General features: G+C 41.0%; 1 protein-coding gene across 1 annotated transcript in view; it reads left to right on the forward strand.

Moving 5' to 3' along the window:
* The first annotated feature begins 19,947 nt into the window (after positions 1-19,947).
* Positions 19,948-21,216, forward strand: part of LOC145405247 (cotranscriptional regulator ARB2A homolog) — a 43,894-nt gene continuing 42,625 nt past the window's right edge. The window contains exon 1 of the mRNA XM_080276666.1: positions 19,948-19,976. Coding sequence (XP_080132792.1) covers positions 19,960-19,976 — 17 coding nt within the window. The 5' untranslated portion in view covers positions 19,948-19,959. The remainder of the gene's footprint in view (positions 19,977-21,216) is intronic.

Consider the following 21,216-nt stretch of genomic DNA (forward strand, 5'->3'; position numbering starts at 1 on the left):
GATATGCAGTAGTAATAGTAGATGTTCATTAGGCTGTCTGGTCGAACAGCCCTGAGTTCCTAAGGAAGGTCATGGCCGAGACTGGGCTTTCCCACAGAGCTCTCAAGGAGTGTATGTTGTGTTGTTGGTGTAGGTGATTGTGCTCAATGCAGTCTTCCATAATGTACTTAATAATATGGGGTGCTGTGTTGCATTCTGAACAGGCATCAGCGACGGAGTCATCCTGCCTCTTCTGGTAACTTAAGAGGGCTGGATGATTCCCACATCTCAGCCTGGTCAGGTGGACCCTGTCCTCACTTGGGAGATAGGATTCAGAAGGGTGGATATCAAGAGGCCTTGCATGCATCTGTGTGTTGTCTTTAAGTGACTGAATGGAGCGGAGAGTGATTTGAGTATGGATATGCTTCTGGAATCTGGTCTGAGGTGGGCGAGAGGGGAGAGATGACTGTATTTGTGTATGATATCGTGTGCTGGGTGTCGTTTTGATGTTCCTTGGTGTGTGTGGATGTGCTGCCATGTAGTGTAGTGGATGTTGTGGGTTTGTGGAGGCTGCAGCGAGAATTTGGGTGCCTCTCATCTCTAGGTGATCCTTGACTTTGAGGACTTTGGTTTCTTGATGTAGGTGGTCTGTGGGTGTAGTAGCTGTGCAGCCTGTGATTATTTTTAGAGCCTTGTTCTGTATGGTCTGTAGAGTGTAGTAATGTGTTCTAGTGAGGGTAGGAGCCCAAGCAGGGCTTGCATAATTCATCACTGAACGTATATATTGTTTGTACACTGTGGTGGTGGTTTCATTGTTATGTCCAAATGCTGTATGGGCAAGTAACCTCAAGGTATTGAGTCTTGGTGTTATTTTATATTTATTGTTTGTGATGTGTTGTTTAAATGACATTGATTTTGTGTGTGTGTGTGTGTGTGTGTGTGTGTGGTAGGGGAGTGTTGATTATGGTGAGGTGTGGAATGTGACTGTGTTCTGCTGTCCAGTTTGTGAGAAGGGTCACTGTAGATTTGGCTGGGGCTATTTTGAGCCTTTTCGTGGTGAACCATTCATGTAGTGTGTTGAAGTAAGGTTGGAGGATGTGTGCAGCTGTGTTTGCATTTTGGTGTGTACATGTAAGTGTTATGTCACCTGCGTAGGAAGCTATGTGTATCTGTGGTGTGTGGGGTGTGAGTATGTCATGTATGTATAGGTTAAAGAGTGTAGGGGACAGAACAGATCCTTGGGGACGCCATTTGTGAAGTTTCTGATGTTTGAAGACTGACTGGCAAATGTTACATGTGCACATCAGCCTGCTAAGTAGTTTGCCAGCCATCTTTTTGTGTTATTGTGTATGTTAGTATTGAATATTTTGTTTGTGAGGTTGTGGCGGGGGATGGCATCAAAAGCTTTGCTGATGGCTAGTGTGATTATGGGTGTTCTGTGTGGTGGCCAAGCTGAATTCATGCCATCGAAACCTCTCTGTGTAAGGTCTGTAAGATGGGTGTTTGTGGAGTGTAGTGGCCAAAAGCCATGTTGTGATGGGGCTAGGGGGGTGTGAGGTGTAACTAGTTGTAGTACCAGTCATTCAGTGACTTCAGAGGGGGTGCAAAGGAGTGTGATGGGGCGGTGTGAGGAAGGTAACGTGGGGCCTTTTTTGGATTTAGGGATAGTGATGATAATGCGAGTGGATGGTGAGCTGAGTGAGTTCTTTGATCTCAGTGTGGGACTGAAACAGGGTTGTGTGATATCTCCATGGCTGTTTAATTTATACTGTACATGGATGGGGTTGTAAAGGAGGTGCAAGGTAGGGCAGTGGATGAGGGTGTCTCTCTGATGAATGAGGGTGAGATTTAGAAGAGTCCGGTGTTGCTGTTTGCTGATGATACAGTATTGTTGAGTGAAGATGAATGGGAGTTGCAAGGTTTGGTGAATGAATTTGGGACTGTGTGTAGGAGGAGGAAGCTGAAAGTGAATTTAAACAGGAGTAAAGTTATGGTGTTTGAGAGGAATGAAGTCACAGAATGTACAGTAAGGTTGGATGGTGAGGATATGGAGAATGTGAGTGCATTTAAGTACTTGGGTAGCGTGATGAGTAAGGATGGAACTTTGGGGGATGAAGTGTGTGAAAGGGTACAGCAGGGAAGGAAGGTTGTTGGTTCACTGAAAGCAGTGATGAGGAATAGGGAGGTGAGTATGAAAGTTAAGAAGTCACTGCATGATAGTATTGTAATCCCTACCCTGACCTATGGAAGCGAGGCGTGGACCCTGCAAGAGGAGAACAAGTCAAGCGTGAGAGCTACATGGAGGGACAGGTTGACTAATGAAAAAGTGAAGGAACGTTGTGGGGTGGATGTGGATGTGGTTGAGAAGATTAGGAGAAATACACTGAGGTGGTTCAGACATGTGGAGAGACTGGAGAATGAAAGACTGACTAAGAGGGTGTATGTAGGTGAGGTGGAGGGAGGGAGAGGGAGGGGTAGACTGAGGATGAAGTGGAGGGATGGAGTTGAGAGGTATATGAGGGAGGGGGTGGTGAGTTGGGGGGAGGGTAGTCAAATGGTGGGTGACAGAGCGACTTGGAGGCGTTTTGTGTGTGGCCACCCTTTGCGGGATTAGGGCGTCGGGCTATAGATAGATAGATAGATGATAATGTCATGCTTCCAGATGTTGGGTATTATGTTGTGTGAGTAGCTGTAGTTTGATATGTTGGTGAGTGCTTGTATGCCTTGTGGTCCAAGGTTTTTAAGGTGAATGTTGCTTATGTTGTCTGGTCCACAGGCAGATGAGTGCTTAAGGTTGCTGATGACGTGCTTCGTCTGGTTGAAAGTGAAAGGTGCGTAGTCTGGGTCTGTGGGGAACTGTCTCTTATGTCAGATGATATGTCGGTTGTCGCAGTGGGGGTTTAGATGTCTGACATGTGAAAAGTGATTGATGAGAGAGCATCCTTGTTGTTTGTTTGAAGGTATGGTGTCTGTTGTTGTGATGGCAGCGTGTGATTGTGTAGTGTTGCTGTTGGAGAGTGTGATGCTGTTTAGTGTTTTGTAGAGTTTGCTGGTGTTTGTTTTGTGGTCAAGTGTTTGGAGATATTTATTCCAGTTTAGTGTTTGCTGTTCTGATATTTTATTGTTTATTTAAGTGTTGAGTTCTTGTATTTGTTGTACGGTGTCTTGAGTATGGGGTGTTGGGGAGTGTCGTAGTGTGTCCAGTTGAGTGATGAGGCCCTGAATTTCTGGTTTGAAGTTAGGGTTGTGTCTCTTTCTGTTGCCTCTAGGGATGTGTCTTTTGTCTGCATTTTGTATAATTGTATTGAAAGTGTGCACAGCAGTGTTGACATTTGTGATGAATGTACTCTTTAGTATTTCGAAATGTTGTTCTGTTTCAGTTGTGAAGTCTTCCCAGTTGGCTGTCTTATAATTAGTGTATGTGTGTCTGTGACCAGCTGGGGTGATTCTGGTTTTGGTAATGATTATGATTGGGAGGTGATCAGATCCAAGGGTTTTGACCACTCTCCAGGATGTTGTGCGAGATTTGGGGAGCAGAAGGTGATGTCTGGGGATGATGGGAGGAAGAGGGCTTGGTGTGGGATACGGGTATGTTGGTGGAGGTTATTCAGTATGAAAGGTGATCTGTTTGGGACTGTAGTACGAGCCCTCTGTCTTTGTCAGGGTTGTTGACATGCCAGGCTGACGACTTGGCGTTGAAATCACCATCCAGGATGATGTTGGGTATGTTAATGATGTGGTGTATCTGTGGAGAGTAATTGTGTGGTACTGTGGTGGGCGATTAGGGGGGAATGTATGTGTTGGCGATTGTTGTGTGATTTGTTATCAGTGCGTATTTTATTTGATTTTATTTCTGTTGTGGTGTCATGTGGGGGGGAGATGTGACTTTATGTGTGCACTAGTATCTGAGAAGTTAATGGATTTGTGTACCAGGGTGATGAGTCCACCGCCGTCGCCGTTGGCCCGATCTTGTCAAATGGTGGTGAAATTATGAAATGTCGGTGTTTTTTGTGTTCTGTGTAGTTTTGTTTCTTGTAAGATGGCAGTGTGTATGTTTTGTTGTTTGATGAACTGTGTGAGTTCTTGTTTTTTGGTGTTTATGCCATCTGTTTGTAATTGAAGGATATACAGTATTACAGTATTGCCTACTTTACGTAAACGGTCACTGCGATCCCTATGTGCGATATATATACACGATCCTTACCCGGTTGGTTTTCCATGAATGCAACCCGATTGTATAGTGAGGTTGACCTTTTGGTCTTAACCTAGGTATCTTTTGGCCTCAGCATCTTGGGTGTTGACTTTGGCATGGAACTTGATTTTACAACACACTAAAGCCTTGTGGAGTGGTGGTAGGTGGGACTATGTATGGAGGATGGAAGTGGAGGGAGAGTACCAAATGAGACCTGCCAGCCCCTGCTTCCCCTCCCCCAAATGAGATTTATTATTACTATTATTAGTATCATTGTTTATTATTATTATTATTATTATTATTATTTATCATTTTGTAGTACAGTATTGGGTATTCTCTTACCCTTCATCTTACATCCTGATTCTAACAGGTTTAGTCCATAAGGCTGAAAGTCAAGGACTCCAGCATTGGTTGCACAAACCTGTGTGGGGGTCCTGGTTTGCTGTTTAGAGACAGGGGAAGCCAAATGACAGAGAAAGCTGCAAGCAAAGTGTTGTGTTGCAAGCATCCATGAAATTTCAAGCCAGGTAAATGCCATCTATTAAAATTCAAGCCGAGTGGTAGCACTGGATACATTGGACGTGAACCAGAGCCTTCCCCCTCCCCCCTGCCAACCAGTGAGACTGCTTACTTAATGTGTGGTGGAGGAAGAAAAGAGTTGAGGGAATGGATGATGGAACACATGCTTTTTGCCCTTGATATGTGATCTGCTGCCCACTATGTTGAGTGGCATATGGTAGATGCAAGTAGACCCTCTGCCTCTAAACAGAGAAGCAGGAAAAGATGTGAGGGGATCAAACTGAAGGTGGTGGCCTGATGTGCAGCGCAGTTTTGAAAGGACGTGGCAGATGGCCCCCTTCAGTGGTATGGATGCTTCATAATATGTACCTTATTTTTTCACCATTGATGAAACATAAGTTTTATTCTTTATGTGTTATTGTATCACACATTGTTGCCATGAGTTTCTCCAATAGTATTTAACCCAATTTACACTTACAATACTGTGCTGTATTTTCACATGCTCTTTGAGTATGGTGTTTACCATTGAAAACAGTAGGCTAATTCTTTTTGCAGCTGTTACAGAGTAGTCACAACCAAAGTCTTTTATTAAGAAAAGGACAGTTTGACATTTGAAAGACTCCTGTATCATCAGTGATTACAAGATACTGATTGTACTGTATATGAATATAAACTTTGAGTGCATTTTTACTCCAAAGTAGTTTGATGATGGAAGGACCCCTTTGGTTCTGACGACCTCAAATGTATGATGAATGAATTAAAGGGAACTGCCAGGTACGTTGACAATTGCCCAACCCTTGAATTCTGAGAGGGTTAAAAACTGCTTGAGAGAGAGGCATTGATAGCTTGCTACACCACCTACCTGTGTGAAACATTGATAGGAACAGTTAGTCTAGGCTCAGTGAGCTGAGGAGAGGGTATGTTGGTTCTTGTCTTCATTTAGCTCTAATACTTCATATGATATGGCCAGCATACTTTAGGGTTGTTGATGTATTGTCCTCTCTTTCAGTTTTAGTGCATTATGGTGTGGTTTCTTGCCTCCCTTTTTTTGGGATGCTGGGAGTATCACTCCTTAAGGTAGTTTCCTGTCGCTGATCTTTCATTTGTACATTATTTTTTATTTGGAGGGGGGGGCGGGGTCCCTCAAATTGGAATGGTTAAATGAAGACTGTGACCCCTCCAGTAGCTAAGGGAGAGGTTCCATACATTCAGTAATGTCAGCAAGTGATATAAGAAAAAAAGACATTGGAATACCAGTTTGCATAGGCTCTTGTAAGCTGAACACAGTAAAAGTCCTCTAATCCGGCCACCAATAATCTGAAAATCCCATTACAGAACTCCGAATTTGTCAAGGCAAAATTTTTCAGTATTTTCTGGTCTTTTTTTTTTTTTCTGGGCAGAACCAAGTCTGTGGGGTAATGGTGCACCACCCTTGCCTCCCATCACCCTGGCAATGAGCCTTCATATAGGACCTGAATAGTTTTGTAATTGCAAGGCAGCCTTGTGAGTAGCTAGAAACAGCTTCAGAAAAGACTATAGAAAGTAAAATTCCAGCTAATATACAGTGTCCTAAACAAGTTGTGTTGTTATTGCCTGCTGTGTATGTAGTAGTCTGATTTGAGAAACCTTGGAACATTTGAGTGTACAAGATCGGTAATGTAATAATGTAATGGGATGTTGTTATTTATCAGTCTAGTGCGTGAGGTTCATTTGTAACATACAGTTAAGCGCAGTAGGTGGTTTAGATGATAAAATGTATATACTGTATTTGTTCAGTATTAATGTGTCTACTTGCTTTCAAAGCTAAATGTCAGTACTGCACTGCCTTGTAGTGGACTGTACAGTATGCCACATATTTTTTAAGTTTCCTGTATGATTTAATAGAACTTAGCCAAAAATATATTGTAGTTGATTTTTTTTTTTTTCTTACAAACTCCATGGTATGTCAAAGAAAACAAACATATGCGAGTACAGGACAGTAACTAAGGTAACCATATAATGAACTTGTTGTAGCAGATGTAGGAGACTGGAAAATCGTTGTTGTTGAGCAACTCCAATCTATCTGACGGAGCAGAACAATGAGCCTCAGGCGAGCAGCTGCCCTTTCAGGGTCATCTCATGCAGTGAATCGATGTTCTCTTGCAGTGGACAGTGCCACACCACGGTGAGGTGCAGGGAAGTGTGTGGGGGCAGAAGTCAATGGAAATGGTAGTGCTGTGATGGATGTTAGAGCAGGGAAGGGCTTGGCAGTAGCCAGTACAGTACCTTATTCAGGCACAAGATGACCAACATGTATGCAGTATTGTACAGTGTGAGTGGTAAGGAGGATGGGAGGTTGCAAGGCAGTGATTGACTGTGTTTATGTGAAGGATCAAATGAGATTTGTGCTTCATGTAAGAGTGTACAGGGGTTAGGGGATTGGATTGTCTGATCATTACAAAGTAATTGCAAAGATACAAGTGAACAGAGGTAGAGGAAAACGTGAAGAAATAGTTGCTGCAGGGAGAGTAGAAAGACTGGAGGAGAAGGTTACATAAAGATTCAGAAGAACTTAAATTGAGAAAGGCATACATCAGGGAGGTACAGTTTCACCAATTTACAGTATACCTTGAAAACATTTTCAGAAAGCTGTAATGGGAAGATGACACTGTCCTAATCTCACAAACAACAGAAACATTGCACAAAATGTTAAATGACCTAAATAGAGAAATTCTCAAAATAATGCTAAAGATGAACCAAAGTAAAACTGAAGTAATCGTTTCGTCGTTTCATTTTTAAAGGCTCCAACATGCTTGCATGCGTCGGCCTTGGTCACCTAATGGCAGTTGTCCATGTTGCACGATCCATTGCAGCCTCCCTGTTCAGTCCCTTAACCCTGAGGTCACACTTAATGACCTCGTCCCATGTCTTTCTCGGTCTACCCCTCGTAACCCCACCCCCAATATTAACACTTCTCACCTTCCTCACCCAATTATCATCCCCTATCCTTTCCACATGGCCAAACCATCTCAATCTACCTCTCCTCATCACAACACCAATACCATCCAGTCCCATCCTATCTCTCAACTCTTCCATCGTGAACCCAGCCCCCCCCAGACCTTGGACGCAGGGACGCACTACACATCCACCTAATCATTGTCATTTCTGTACGTCTGAGGCGGCGAATATCCTCCTCCTTCACTGCCCAGGTCTCACTACCATACAGCATTACACTCCTAACACATGCTGCATACAAAGACCCCTTAGTATGTAGGGAGAGTCCTCTCAATGTCGGGAGAGGCAAGAGCTCCCTGAACTTCTTCCAACCGCTTCTCACCCTAGCCACAGAGCTAGCTCAAGCCCCACCTCCAGCACACAACATGTCTCCCAAATAACAAAACTCTTCCACACACTCAAGAGATTCACCAACAAGTTCAGTTCTTTCACATCTGACAATCTCCATCTGCTCTTCCCGACACGCCGTACACATAAAATCAGCATTATCTCGTAGTCTACCTCTGATACCACTACATCTCTTATGCACCATTTATCACAAACACCGCACAAAATGAAATTACTTCCCACGCCTTTGTGGCAAACTGCACATGGCCACTCTCCCTCGTCTTTGACAGTACCGTCACCAACCCTAGATATCATCACTTTTGTTTTATTTGCATTTACTCTTAAGCCCTTGTGCCTCATACCATCTCTCCACCTCCTAAACCTTTCCTCCGCCTCCCTATTGTTCTCTGCAATCAACACCAAATCATCAGCATACAACAACTCCCACGGAAGTCCGTTTCTAAAGTCAAGTGAAAGGGCGAACGTGGGACTCAAAACTGACCCCTGATGCACACCAGCATTCACGGAAAACCCAACACTCAAATCTTCATTCACTCTTACCTCGGTGTGAGCTCCCACATACATAGCCATAACCACCCTAACCAGCCACTCCTCCAAACCAAGCTTACTCATTGTCCTCCTCACCACCTCTCTAGGGACTCTGTCAAAGGCCTTTTCCAAATCAACAAAAACAAAAAGATCCCTTCTCCTACCAATATATGTTTAATCCAAATACACCAAAGAACATTATCAAACTGAATGAAGAAATTCTTGAAGCTGAGGAGTACAAGTACTTGGGGCAAGTATTAAAACTAATGAAAGCCCACAAAAAAAAAAAAAAAAAAAAAAAAAAAATGCATTACAAGTGGGTGACAGGCTCTCAGTAAGCATAGAGAGAGACAGAGAGAGAGAGAGGTATATATATATATATATATATATACAGTGACAGAGTGACTTGGAGGCGTTTTGTCTGCGGCCACCCTTTGCGGGATTAGGGCGTCGGGCTATAGATATAGATATATGTGTATATATATATATATATATATATATATATATATATATACACACACACACACCAGTATTCATTCTGATATTTTATTGTTTATTTGAGTGTTGAGTTCTTGTATTTGTTGTACAGTGTCTTGTGTATGGGGTGTTGGGGAGTGTTGCAGTGTGTCCCATTGTCTGATGAGGCCTTGAATTTCTGGTGTGATGTTGGGGTTGTGTCTCTTTCTGTTGCCTCTAGGAATGTGTCTTTTGTCTGCGTTTTGTATAATTGTATTGAAAGTGTGCACAGCGGTGTTAATGTTTGTGATGGGTGTATTGTTTAGTGTTTTGAAATGTTGTTCTGTTTCAGTTACAAAGGCCTCCCAGTTGGCTCTGTTATAATTAGTGTATGTGTGTTTGTGGCCAGCTGGGGTGATTTTGGTTTTGGTAGTGATGATGATTGGGAGGTGGTCAGAACCTAGGGTTTTGACCACTCTCCGTGATGTAGTGGGGGCGAGGTTTGGGGAGCAGAAGGTGATGTGTGGGGATGATGGGAGGAAGAGGGCTTGATGTGGGATATGGGTATGTTGGTCTAGATTGTTCAGTATGAAAAGGTGATCTGTCTGGGACTGTAGTACCAGCCCTCTGTCTGTGTCAGGGTTGTTGACATACCAGGCCGACGACTTGGCATTGAAATCACCACCCAGGATGATGTTGGGTATGTTAGTGATGTGGTGTAACTGTGGAGAGTAATTGTGTGGTACTGTGGGGGACGATTGGGGGGGAATGTATGTGTTAGCGATTGTTATGTGTGATTTGTTACCAGTGTGTATTTTAATTTATTGTATTTCTGTTGTGGTGTCATGTGGGGGAAGAAGTGTCTATGTGTGTGCACTGGTATCTGTAAAGCTGATGGATTTGTGTACCAGGGTGATGAGTCCACCGCCACCGCCGTTGGCCCGGTCTTGTCGAATTGTGGTGAAGTTATGAAATGTTGGTGTTTTCTGTGCTCTTGTAAGATGGCAGTGTGTATGTTCTGTTGTTTGATGAACTGTGTGAGTTCTTGTTTTTTGGTGTTTATGCCATCTATGTTTAATTGAAGGATATTTATGTTGTGTGTGCGATGTGTGTTGGCTGCTGCAGCACGGGGAGGAGGTGTGTGCGTGGAGGGGAGGGGGTAGGAGGAGGTTGTGATGGAGGTAAGGGTTGAGGTGGATTAGGATGGGTTGGAATAGGAGGAGCTGGGGGACTTGATGGTGTGGGAAGGATCGGTGGGTTTGGCTGTGGAGGTGTGAAGGAAGTAGGAGTAGGATTGGTAGGAGGGTTGGTGGGTGGTAGGAACAAACGGGATTGAGGCGTCTGGCAATAGATATATATATATATACATACGGTATATATACTGTATATGTAAAAGTAAAGCATTGATGTTGTATTTTCCTTAGTGAGAGAGAGGGTAAAGTTTGAAAATTGAAGGTATTGCTGATTTCTGATGATAGCTGCGGTACTGTATTGCTAAGTGAAGATAAATGGACATTGCGAGGCTTGGTGAATAAGTTTGGAAGTATGGTTAAAAAAGATCATCTAAACTGAATATAACTAAAAGGTAAGGTACGGTATTGTCATTGAAAGAAATGAAGTTATGGTGTGTATATTGAGGCTGGATGGACTTGAAATGGAAACTGCAAGTTCCTTCAAATGTTAAGGTAATGTGATGAATAAGGAAGGAAGTTAAGAGAACCCAGTGCATGAAAGGGTACAGCAGCAAAGAAAGGTTGCTGGTTTTCTGAAAAAAAATTGATAAACTGTAAGGAAGTGAGCATGGAAAAAAAAATTGTTGCATGACAGTTCTGTACTGTGATTCCTACTTTGTTGTTGTTACCTTGGTCTGTGAGGTCAAGCAAACCCATCAGCTAGTGTGTGGAAAAAAAGCTTGGACCTTATTGGAAGGATACAAGTCAGGAGGGAGAGCAGTGGAAATGAGTTATCCAAGAGGAACATGTGGAGTTATGTGGAGAGACTGACAGGTAAATAAAAATGTGAAGGAATGTTGTGATGATCATGGGGAAAAAGAAAACATTTGGAGAAATACTTTGAGGTGGTTTAGACATGTGGAGAGATTGAGGACTTACTAGGATTGTGTATTTGAATGAGTTGGAAGGGGGAGGGGGGCTGTAGACTGAGAATGAGATAGTGAAATGGGATGGAGAGGTGTTTGAGAAAGGGATATGTAAGTTGGAGAAAGGGCAACCTGAGGGGGAAAGGGGGACATGAAAATGATTTGTTTGTGGGCACCCCTTATGAGTTTAAGGTGTCTGGTAATAGATAGATTGATAGAAGAGTTGAAGAGCTAAAGTAATTTAACATAATCTGTAAAGATAATTGCAACATGGACAAACATGAGAAATAACTAATAAAACATTATCAGATCCCTAGTACATCAGTACTGTAGTATTTCTCTAAAGGTGGATGTTGTACCTTGAAAAAGTCTCAGATGTAGCGATCCTAACCATATTAATTTATATCATTGCTGTTGTATGAGGTTTTGTTAATTTAGGTAACATATTGTCTGCAGAGGTTGAGTGTGTGTCAAGATGGTGTGTATTCCCTGCATCGTGGTGCCCGTCCTGCTCTTTATCTGGCATCGCTTCCTTCAACCCATCTTTCTCAAGTTCTGGAACCCCTGGGGCAAGGTGACCCCTGGCACAACAGCGACAGGGGGCGAGAAAGATACAGGAAATGGGACAGCTTTAAAGGAGGCCACTTCGAATGGAACAGCAGTCACAAATGGAGGGCTTTCATGTCCATTCTCAGGGAAAGAGAAGACTGAGGAGAAACCACCAGCTGATAAGAAAACAGACTGAAAGATGAATACTAGTCTATTCCTTTGTTTTTTTTAAAGTTTTGAACATATTATGGAGAATATACATAGTTTTTTACATATATAAATATATACCTTATATACTGTATTATTTATATACTTTTGAGTTATACTGTATTATTACTGGTTAAATTTCACTAGCAGAAAATGTAGGTGAAAATATTTAATCTTAATAATAACTAGGAATGTGGATTGTAGGGTAATTTACTTTTTGATTTTTATGCATTTGAAGGATAATCATTGATTGAAATAGTGACAACTTTCTTTGAAGTTTTTCTTATTGATTTTCTGTTGTTAAATTCTGTCTGAGGTAATTGCTGTGGTAGTATATATGTTCCTGCATTTCATTTAGCCATGTAAATGGTGACAAATCTTTAAGTATAGTATTTATTTTGCATTTTAGGTGCAAGGTACCTTGGTGAAGCATTGTCTAAGTTTTGATAAGTGCAGTATTACTGGATTAGTTAATCCTGTAATCATGGGGATGTGTCTCATAAGGTGCTTAAACTTGTCTGGCTTTGGCCAGAATACACTCTTCATTTCAATTTCATTTGATAGAAGGGATTATTGGAGATTATATCTGACTGTTTCATTATGAAGACATATCTATTAAGCTGAGAAAAACTGTCCTTTGTTAATGTAATCAGTTAAAGGGCATCCTTGTCTAGTAGGGATTAAGGAAGAAAAAATCATGGCAGTGTATATTAGGGATGTATCGGATATCTGCATCCGCGGAACATCTGCATCCATTTCGACATCCGCATCTGCATCCGCATTTATGTAAAAATATACATCTGCATCCGCATTGGCATTTTAATAAACATCTACATCCGCATCAGCATCCGCATTTGAACGAGACACAAAGCAGATGTGGTGGATATACTAAATACAATGCCTTCGTTATAAACAAAAACATTAGTGTTTTTCCGTGATACGACTTGCTTGCTGTGTTTACTGTTTACCATGGTAGGTGGTCATAAGGGCAATGATTTTGTAGTTATTTTATAGTGCATTGGGCTGCACAAGACCAAAGTGCTGTGACTAACTCCACCAAGTCGATAAGAGTCGTATGGGTAATACACTTACCTTGGTACTTTGTAGTGTCTAACAGGGTTAATGGGAATCAAAATGCTTTTATTTTGGTGTGTATGGCTGTGTGCGTGTGCATGTGTATGTGTTATGAAGACTGTGGCTAGGGAAGTGTCACAGTAAGTTAAAGAAAGGTGCTGAAAGTACCACTGTCTGAAAACATTGTATTTTTTACAGCAGGTGAGTTCATAAGAGTAGGAAAAAATCAGTTCCCAAGGCTGGGATAAGGGATAGGCAGTTGTCTCCAAGGGCCGAGCTTTAGTTAAATGATTATGCAACAATTTATCCTGAAAATATCCGCATCCGCATCTGCGAGGATGTCATAATTTCACATCTGCATCCGCATCCGCAGTTTCTTGAAACAGACATCCGCATCCGCAAGATACAGAAAAATGATAATTGCATTCACATCCATATCCGCGGATGTTTAAATTCTGACATCCGATACATCCCTAGTGTATATATAGTCTTCTTGATTATTAGTATTCTTTATTCCACAGGGCATATGTAACATTTATATGATTATAGAGTTAATCTATATGATTATAGAGTAAACTAAACCTCTTTATCATGTAACTGACCTCAGTCATTCACCAGTAATAAACTTTAAGAAAGATCTGCTTTTTTTTTTTTTTTTTATAGCATCATGTAGCAAGGAAACATATAGTTAATGGTAATTATGGTGTCAGAACTTGAATAATGTAGTCTGCTTGTCCATTAGGATAAATTGATTACTTAATAATCTGGACAACTTAGTTGAATGATGAATAACTTGGAAAAGGACTGTATTGTGAAACATAGCCACAGTAACACGACTTATATGAAACTGAATTTAGTTAGTTCCATCTAAACTAAGCCACTTTCCGATACTTGCATTCACATTTGTGTAGTGTATTTTGCGCTCTGTGTGACGTGAAGAGAAAACATTGTTACATATACAGAAATGGAGGCATGTACAAGATTGTACTACTATTTTTAATGCAAATGTATCTTGTTCTTGTAATGGTTTATCCTTGTAGTCTTGGGAAGCTTTCCAGTTCTGTGCCAGATTTCTTTTTGGTGCTGGTTAGTTTTGCAGTACTGTGTTAGATTTATTTAAACCAGCAGTGACATTGCCATTTGATGCAGTTATTATGATGCTATGGGATTTACTTTGTCCCTAACATTAAAGCTTCATTATGTTTTTATTCCCAGTAAGCATATGCAGTACATTTAAGTAAGAGTCTCATCACCTTTCTGAATGTCTAGTACAGTATTAAAAAAAAATATATATATATATATAAAAAAACTATTTCCTCTGTTGGGAGGTTGGACCCTCAGTTGTCACATAAAAAAATCGGGGCTCAGAACAAACCTTTTCTTGTTGAGTTTGGTTGTTTGGCATCCACAAAAGTCAGAGGAAAATGTGAACAACATCTGGTGTCTAAACCAAATTATTATAAGGCCTACCAAGGTCTTTTATTGTGAAGTACAGGGCTGTGTGAGAGGTACTCCGAGCACTTCCTCACTCCTGAAAGGCCACAATGGTAGTTATCTCTTCTACCTGATATTCTCCACCCAAACCTCCTCCCTCATTCATTAACCCTCTCACACACGATAAGTTTAAGTAAGTTTTCCGGCGCATGATTTTTTTCTGCGAGGCCACCTGGCCCGGCTGCCCGCGCACAGCAAATAACACGTATTCTCTGCTTATTTTCGCCACCCAAACATCAATATACTGCCATGAAACCTGTGTCTTCTTATTTGTTGATGTTTGTTCTAGCTGATAAGCACCACAAAAAAACAGGAAAACACGAATAAAACAACATTAGGCGGCTGTGAATAAACATTTTTACGTTACGTTCACTTTCCAACATCACCATTCGAATGTTTTCCATCATACAGGAAAATGGTATTAGAAGTTTTGATGGAGAATTTCATCAGCTTTCTAAAGAGACAAATTCGGTTGTGATACGATTTGTATTTTTCGAGAAAATAGCCAAAAACTGAAAGCCATTTTTGAAAAAATTCAAGGAGCTCTAATTCTGAACTTTTCTTGCATATGTTATGTTCTTAGTGCATAATATTATGCAGAATTTCACGAGCTTTCTAATGACCTAAAAATGGTTTCAATACGCCTCATAGTTTTCGAGTAAATCGCCAAAAACAACAGGGAACTCGTGTCCGTACGTCACCTTCATGATGTGCGCATAGCATACGTGATATTCCTGCCTACGTAACAATGAATTCTTATCATAGATATTACATTGTTATGGCTTGTACATACATAGAATTTACTGCTCTTTATCATGATTCTTACAGGAAATCGATACGTCCAATAGTTTTCGAGTAATTGGCCGACCAAGTGAGATTACTCCTCCGAGTGCTTTCGACTTTACCAAAACAGTCTGTTCCCCCAACTTTTCCAACAGAAAGTGCTCCCAAAGGCTTATATTCTGCAAATGAACATATGTAGAAATTAATGCTCTTTAACGTGGTTCTTACGGGAAATCGATACGTCCAATAGTTTTGGAGTAATTGGACGACAAACATAGAATATTCCTCCCCACCTGCACGTGAGATAAAAACCATTCTTTCCCTGGCTCACCCAGGGCTACATATTTTCGCTCGTTACGTTTAATTATTTTCTTTTTCTACTTAAAGTACACACGTAAAATATCATAAGGTTTTTGATAGTGCTGTCAGAAACCTGACATGTGCTCCAGAGAAATGAAGCCACTGAATGCTGAGAAAGGCTGGATGATGAAGAAATGGAAAATATTCATTTCATTCATTCATTGCCAGACGCCATGTATCCCAGACGGGGTGGCCAAGGGCTTAGAGTTAATTGTTTTACAGGGAAGGGCACTATTCCTCCACCAACCCCACTTGACATGTACCTGGGTAGATTAATAATAAAGGATGGAAGTTTGGGGAATGAAATGCTTGAAAGGTTACAGTAGGGTTGCTGGTTCACTGAAAGCAGCGATAAGAAGTAGGGAAATGGGCATAGATGTAAAAAAGTTCCTGCTTGACAGTACTGTGATCCCTACTCTAACATATGGAAGTGAAGCCTGGACTTTGTTGGAAGGACTCAATTCAAGAGTGGGAGCAGTGGAAATGAGTTATTTGAGAGGAACATGTGGCGTTACTTGGAGAGAGAGACTGACAAACGAGGGAGTGAAGGAGTGTTGTGGTGTGGATGTAGATGTGATAGAAAGTGTTAGGAGAAATACATTGAGGTGGTTTGGCCATGTAAAGAGGATGGGGAGTGTGAGTCTAATGAGGAGAGTGTATGTGAATGAGGTGTAGGGGGAAGAGGGAGGGGGAGACTGAGGATAAGATGGAGGGGTGGAGTAGAGAGGTATATGAGAGAGGGGGATGTAAGTTGGGGAGAGGGCAGTGAAATGGTAGGGGACAGGGCAACATGGAGATGATTTGTTTGTGTCCACTCCTTATGGGATTCAGGCACCTGGCTATAGGTTGCTAGATAGATCTTTCTCACAAAAGGAGAGCTCCTTCATGGTCAGGAGAGGCAACAGTTCCATAACTTTCTCCCATTCACTTCTCATTCTAGCAATGAGGTTAGTCTCTGCTCCTCGTCCCTCACTCAACACGTCCCTCAGGTAACAAGACTCCTTCATGTATTTCAGTACGCTGTCATCCTGAATGGCTCTTCATTGTATCATTCACAGCCCAGATGCTCCTACATACTGCACATAGGAAAATTCTCACATCCTTCAGTCTGCCTCTAACACCACTAAATCTTTTGTGGATCCTTCTTTTACAAGTTGTGCACAGGACAAAATTCCTCTCCAGAAGGCCACAAGCTTGTTCCACAACATATGACTCCCTTACACCTACTGACTATCACCTTTGTTTTTTGCTAGTATTAACTTTCAGACCCTTTGCTTCCAACCTATCCCTCCACCTCTCCAACCTCTCTCTGACCTCCTTTATGCTTTCCCAACCAAAATTAAGTCATCAGCATATAACAGCTCCCATGGTAGCCCACAGCTAAACTCCTTTGACACTGCTTTAAGTGCCAGGTTGAACAGCAATAGATTCAGCAACGAACCGTGATGTACTTTGACAGTGACTAAAAATTCCCTGTTTAAGTTTTCAATTCACTCTTTCATGATGTCATTCCTCACTTCTCACCATGGATACTGACATGTTGCCAGCTAAGTCTTTCCATAAACCCACTGACTGAATGTTTCAAAGTGTTGGAGTTTGTTGCCACCAGCCAGTTTTGTACAGCTTAGGAAATCACCGTTGTCTCAGAAAATTGAATTTACTATACGTTTATTGCACTGCTGAGTCATGTTTTGGCTCACTTCCTGTCCAATCTTCCTTTCATTCCACATGCAGTCCTTCTTTGGTTCAAGCTCAAGTCAGTCCCATCAGTTTTGGCTCACTCCTGTCCAGTCCTCCTTTCATACCACATACAGTCCTTCTTTGGTGCAAGCTCAAGTCAGTTCCATCATTTTAGTTTTCCAGAGTTGTTTCTTTTCATATGGCTCCAGACTCAGTGGCTCATGCATTTGTTATAGTATTATCTTTTGTATTTAATTTCTCTTTCTACAATTTTTCTTTTTAACATTGTTTTCCTTATTACTTAAGCAGTGTTGGTTCACTGTAGGAACTTAGCCACTTGCAACCACCTCCAAGCACTATAATGTATGTTATTTTCCATACATTATCGAAAAAGGATGACATTCTTCCGTAATAGGAGTGTCTGTTTACATGCTTGCACCAATGCATCACCCTTTTCATTTTTTTTTCCCCTTGATGTACCTTGTTTCCAACTTTAACTTTTTTTTCATGTATTCTGTAAGTTAGCTAATGGTTTCTTGGTTGGGATTTTACCATTCTAACCTAAGTACTCCATAGTATCTTGTTTATTTTGACCAAATTATGTTCTGTAAGCTTGGCACCATTTCCAGCCATAGTCTGACCTGACTGGCTGGCTTCTGTTCCTCATTTTGAGAGATTTTAGACTGTTCACATTTTTTAGCTGTTTTAAACAATTGTCCATCTTGAACAAATTATGTATGAAAGGCTCAATGTCATTTCTTGTCTTGGTATGGCTGGTTGTCTTCCACGCCCCACTCTTAGGGAACTGAGGAGTCTTTTTTTTCACAATATTTAACAGTCTTTTACCACTGGCCTATTCAGATCTGCAGTAATCTGTCACAGTGACACAGTTTGATGACAACACAACAGCAGCTGACACACTTGCTAAAGGTAAGAGAAAATTCCACAATGAACTCCTTATAGCTTTACATCTTGTCTTACACATCATCAGAGTTAAACTACAAGTATGGGAAAAAAAAAAAAAAAAAAAAAAAAAAAACTTCTACAAGTACACTACAGTACAGTGATCCCATGCCTTTCTCATTTAACTGATATACTACACCTAGTGCATGATAGTGAATGTAAAGAATCTGTGGGATTTACCCTTATCGATAACAGAAGCAAAGAACTAATGGGATTTATCCCAATTGGTACCAAGTGCTCGTAAACCCAATTTTTCCCTTGTACAACAGTTTAGGCCCACTTTTACATACATACTGTTATGCTAAGTATCAGAAACACACATAGGCATGGTTAGGTTAATGGGAAATAATGAAAAGGGCACAATAAAGAAAAAAACATACACCATACAGAGACATGAGATGGGCTTGAGGTAAGGGGTTCTGAGGCTAGGGGGTGGAGAGTTATCATCTCCACCACCTGGGTTTTATTCCTTGAGTAAGGCCTCAACTTTGAATCATGCAAAGCCATCAGAACCACAAATTTTGCACCATCATTGTCAGCAGAAACCAGCTGTAATTCATGATGATGAAATTTTTTAGCCAAAAAAATGTGCAATAACGGCAGGTGTGCAAATTTCCATGTAGAAGTGGTAAGGAAATTCAGTATAATTAAGTGCACGAATACCAAGAGACCTCTGTATTTGCTTAGCTTTCTTATACAAAATGACCATCACAGTGCTCCAAAGCACACTATAGCGATAAAAACATACATCAGAGATGCAGTGACTTACTTCTGTTGTTACTGTGTGGTATTACAGGCAGTGTTATCAACCCTGGTCCCTCCTACCACACTTATGCCTGCATGCTGTTTGTGTGAGTTTGTGTAATTCTGTTGAGGCAGCAGACTATTTAATGTGAACCGTACGGTGAAGGATTCAAGTGTGCTGGCTGGTATCATGTCAGTTGCTTTAGGTCTTTCTTACTCATTTATGTGGGAATGGTTTGGCATGTTTAATTTTTTTAGCTGGTGTTGATTAATCATATGAATATTATAGAAAACTGTCCCAGGCAACATCTTCCTCTTCTGAACTCCAGACACTCAGTCCCTACCAAATTCACCCTTATCCATAGTCCATCCACTCACACCCAGCACCATCTCCTACTGCATTTACCTTGAGACACTTGCTTCATTTAATTGTTTTTCCTGTTACTTGACCTCATAGTTCAACACCCATGCAGTTGAAGCAAGCCTTTTAATTGGTCAAAGCTTTCCTAGAATTTTTACCATTGTTCTTTTTCTGTATGTAGAGATGTGTTTTGGCTAACTCCATTGGTTAAACAACCTAACTTAAACCTGTTCATAATTAAAGCTTGTTGAGATCTTATGGGGCATACTTAAGAGGAAAAGAATATACTTGTTTCATCCTCTCATTTCCTCTTTTTCTTTAAGTTGTGAGATGTTGGAGAGGAATGCCTTCAGGTAGTGGCACTGATACAGCTGGACAGCTGCCCAGTTATACCAGTGTCCCTAATGGGTGGTGGCATTGATACAACTGATCACCTGTCCAGTTAAACTAATATCCCTAACTTACTCTCAGTCTCCTGAAAAGATGGTGAACTGCAGGAGGACAACTTCAGCCTGCAGTTTAGCAGGTTCAGGATAAAACATGCCTGGGGCAACAATAACAACAATAAATGCAACAACAATAAATAGCGAACTACGACTCCTGGATAGTTAACTTTGACTCCAGGAAGAGATGCTGGTTGAAGCAGAGTGAGATACTCTTTGGCATACGAGCATGTGAGCTCATGCAAATGAATTGAATCATATTGAACTGATATGAAAATGCTGATTTATCTCTTTATCTTTTATATAATCCTTTACTGCCCCTGCAGGAGCATAGAGGCCTTGGGCTATGCTACTCAGTCGAGACATTCAGTGTGAGGGTGGTTTGTCACTCCTCCCTGGGTGGCAATATGTGAGCAATAAATGCCAACCCTCCCATGACGGTAACTCTTTTAGGTCTTATCTGGATGGAGTGCCTTAACTAGATCAGAGGATCCCAGACTTTTCCTGGTCATTACCTGCTTTTCTCAGAAAATCTAATGGTTCCACCCCTCCCCCTTAACTCCCAAAGGGGGAATTCTCCTCTTCCCTTTTGGGAGTTATTTCAATAATTCCAGTTTCTAGAATTGTTTGCCATGATTGAGCAGTACTTTTTAACATGAATTGACAAGAAATCCATTATTATTATGGTGATATTTACAAAATAATTGGAAATATTTTATAGATTTTGTACAATCATATACAATAGTATGATAATTACAGGTGCAGTATTTAAGGGTTAAAATTCTGGCCTTCCTCTTAAAATGCACAAATTAAAAACTGAAAAGCATTGACTCATAAACTAAATCTATAACCAGCAACACATCAAAAAGGCTACTTTGGCCTTATTTATTTATTCCCTCCCGCTCTTACATGGTGCCAGTGGGTCCACTGGGCCAGACAGACTGAGGTTAAGCAGTGACATCAACAACCATGCTACTTATTCCATATATATGTATAGCAATTGTTTCAGTATGATTGATTTTTTATTTTCTTATTTTATCCTTGCTACTGGCAGACTATATTAATTCATCTATGGAAAAACTCCTTTTAGTGAAGGGGTTAGAAAAAATGTACAGTAACTATGTTTGTTGGATAGCATAATTTATTATTCTTATAACTGCCAGATGTATTGTATGGAGATCCACATGACAGGGGGTGAATCCCCCCTTTCAAAATGGATAATTTACAGAGTGACAATTCCAGAGGCTTATGTGAAGTGTGGAAGGTTATCTTTTGTGAAGTGTAGCCAAAATTTTGAAGGCTTGAATGATGTGTGAATGACTCACTGGGCATGTTGTTTGATAGTTCTACTTTTGTACTTTGTGGATCCTCTCTTACCTCATTCCTTAGATATCATTTGTGGTTGGGTTGATGATTGCCATTGCCAGATGATTTTATGCAAATT

The sequence above is a fragment of the Coenobita brevimanus genome, chromosome 66 (genome assembly GCF_032717465.1).
Source record: "Coenobita brevimanus isolate Jiangsu-jjx chromosome 66, ASM3271746v2, whole genome shotgun sequence".
NCBI lineage: Eukaryota > Metazoa > Arthropoda > Malacostraca > Decapoda > Coenobitidae > Coenobita > Coenobita brevimanus.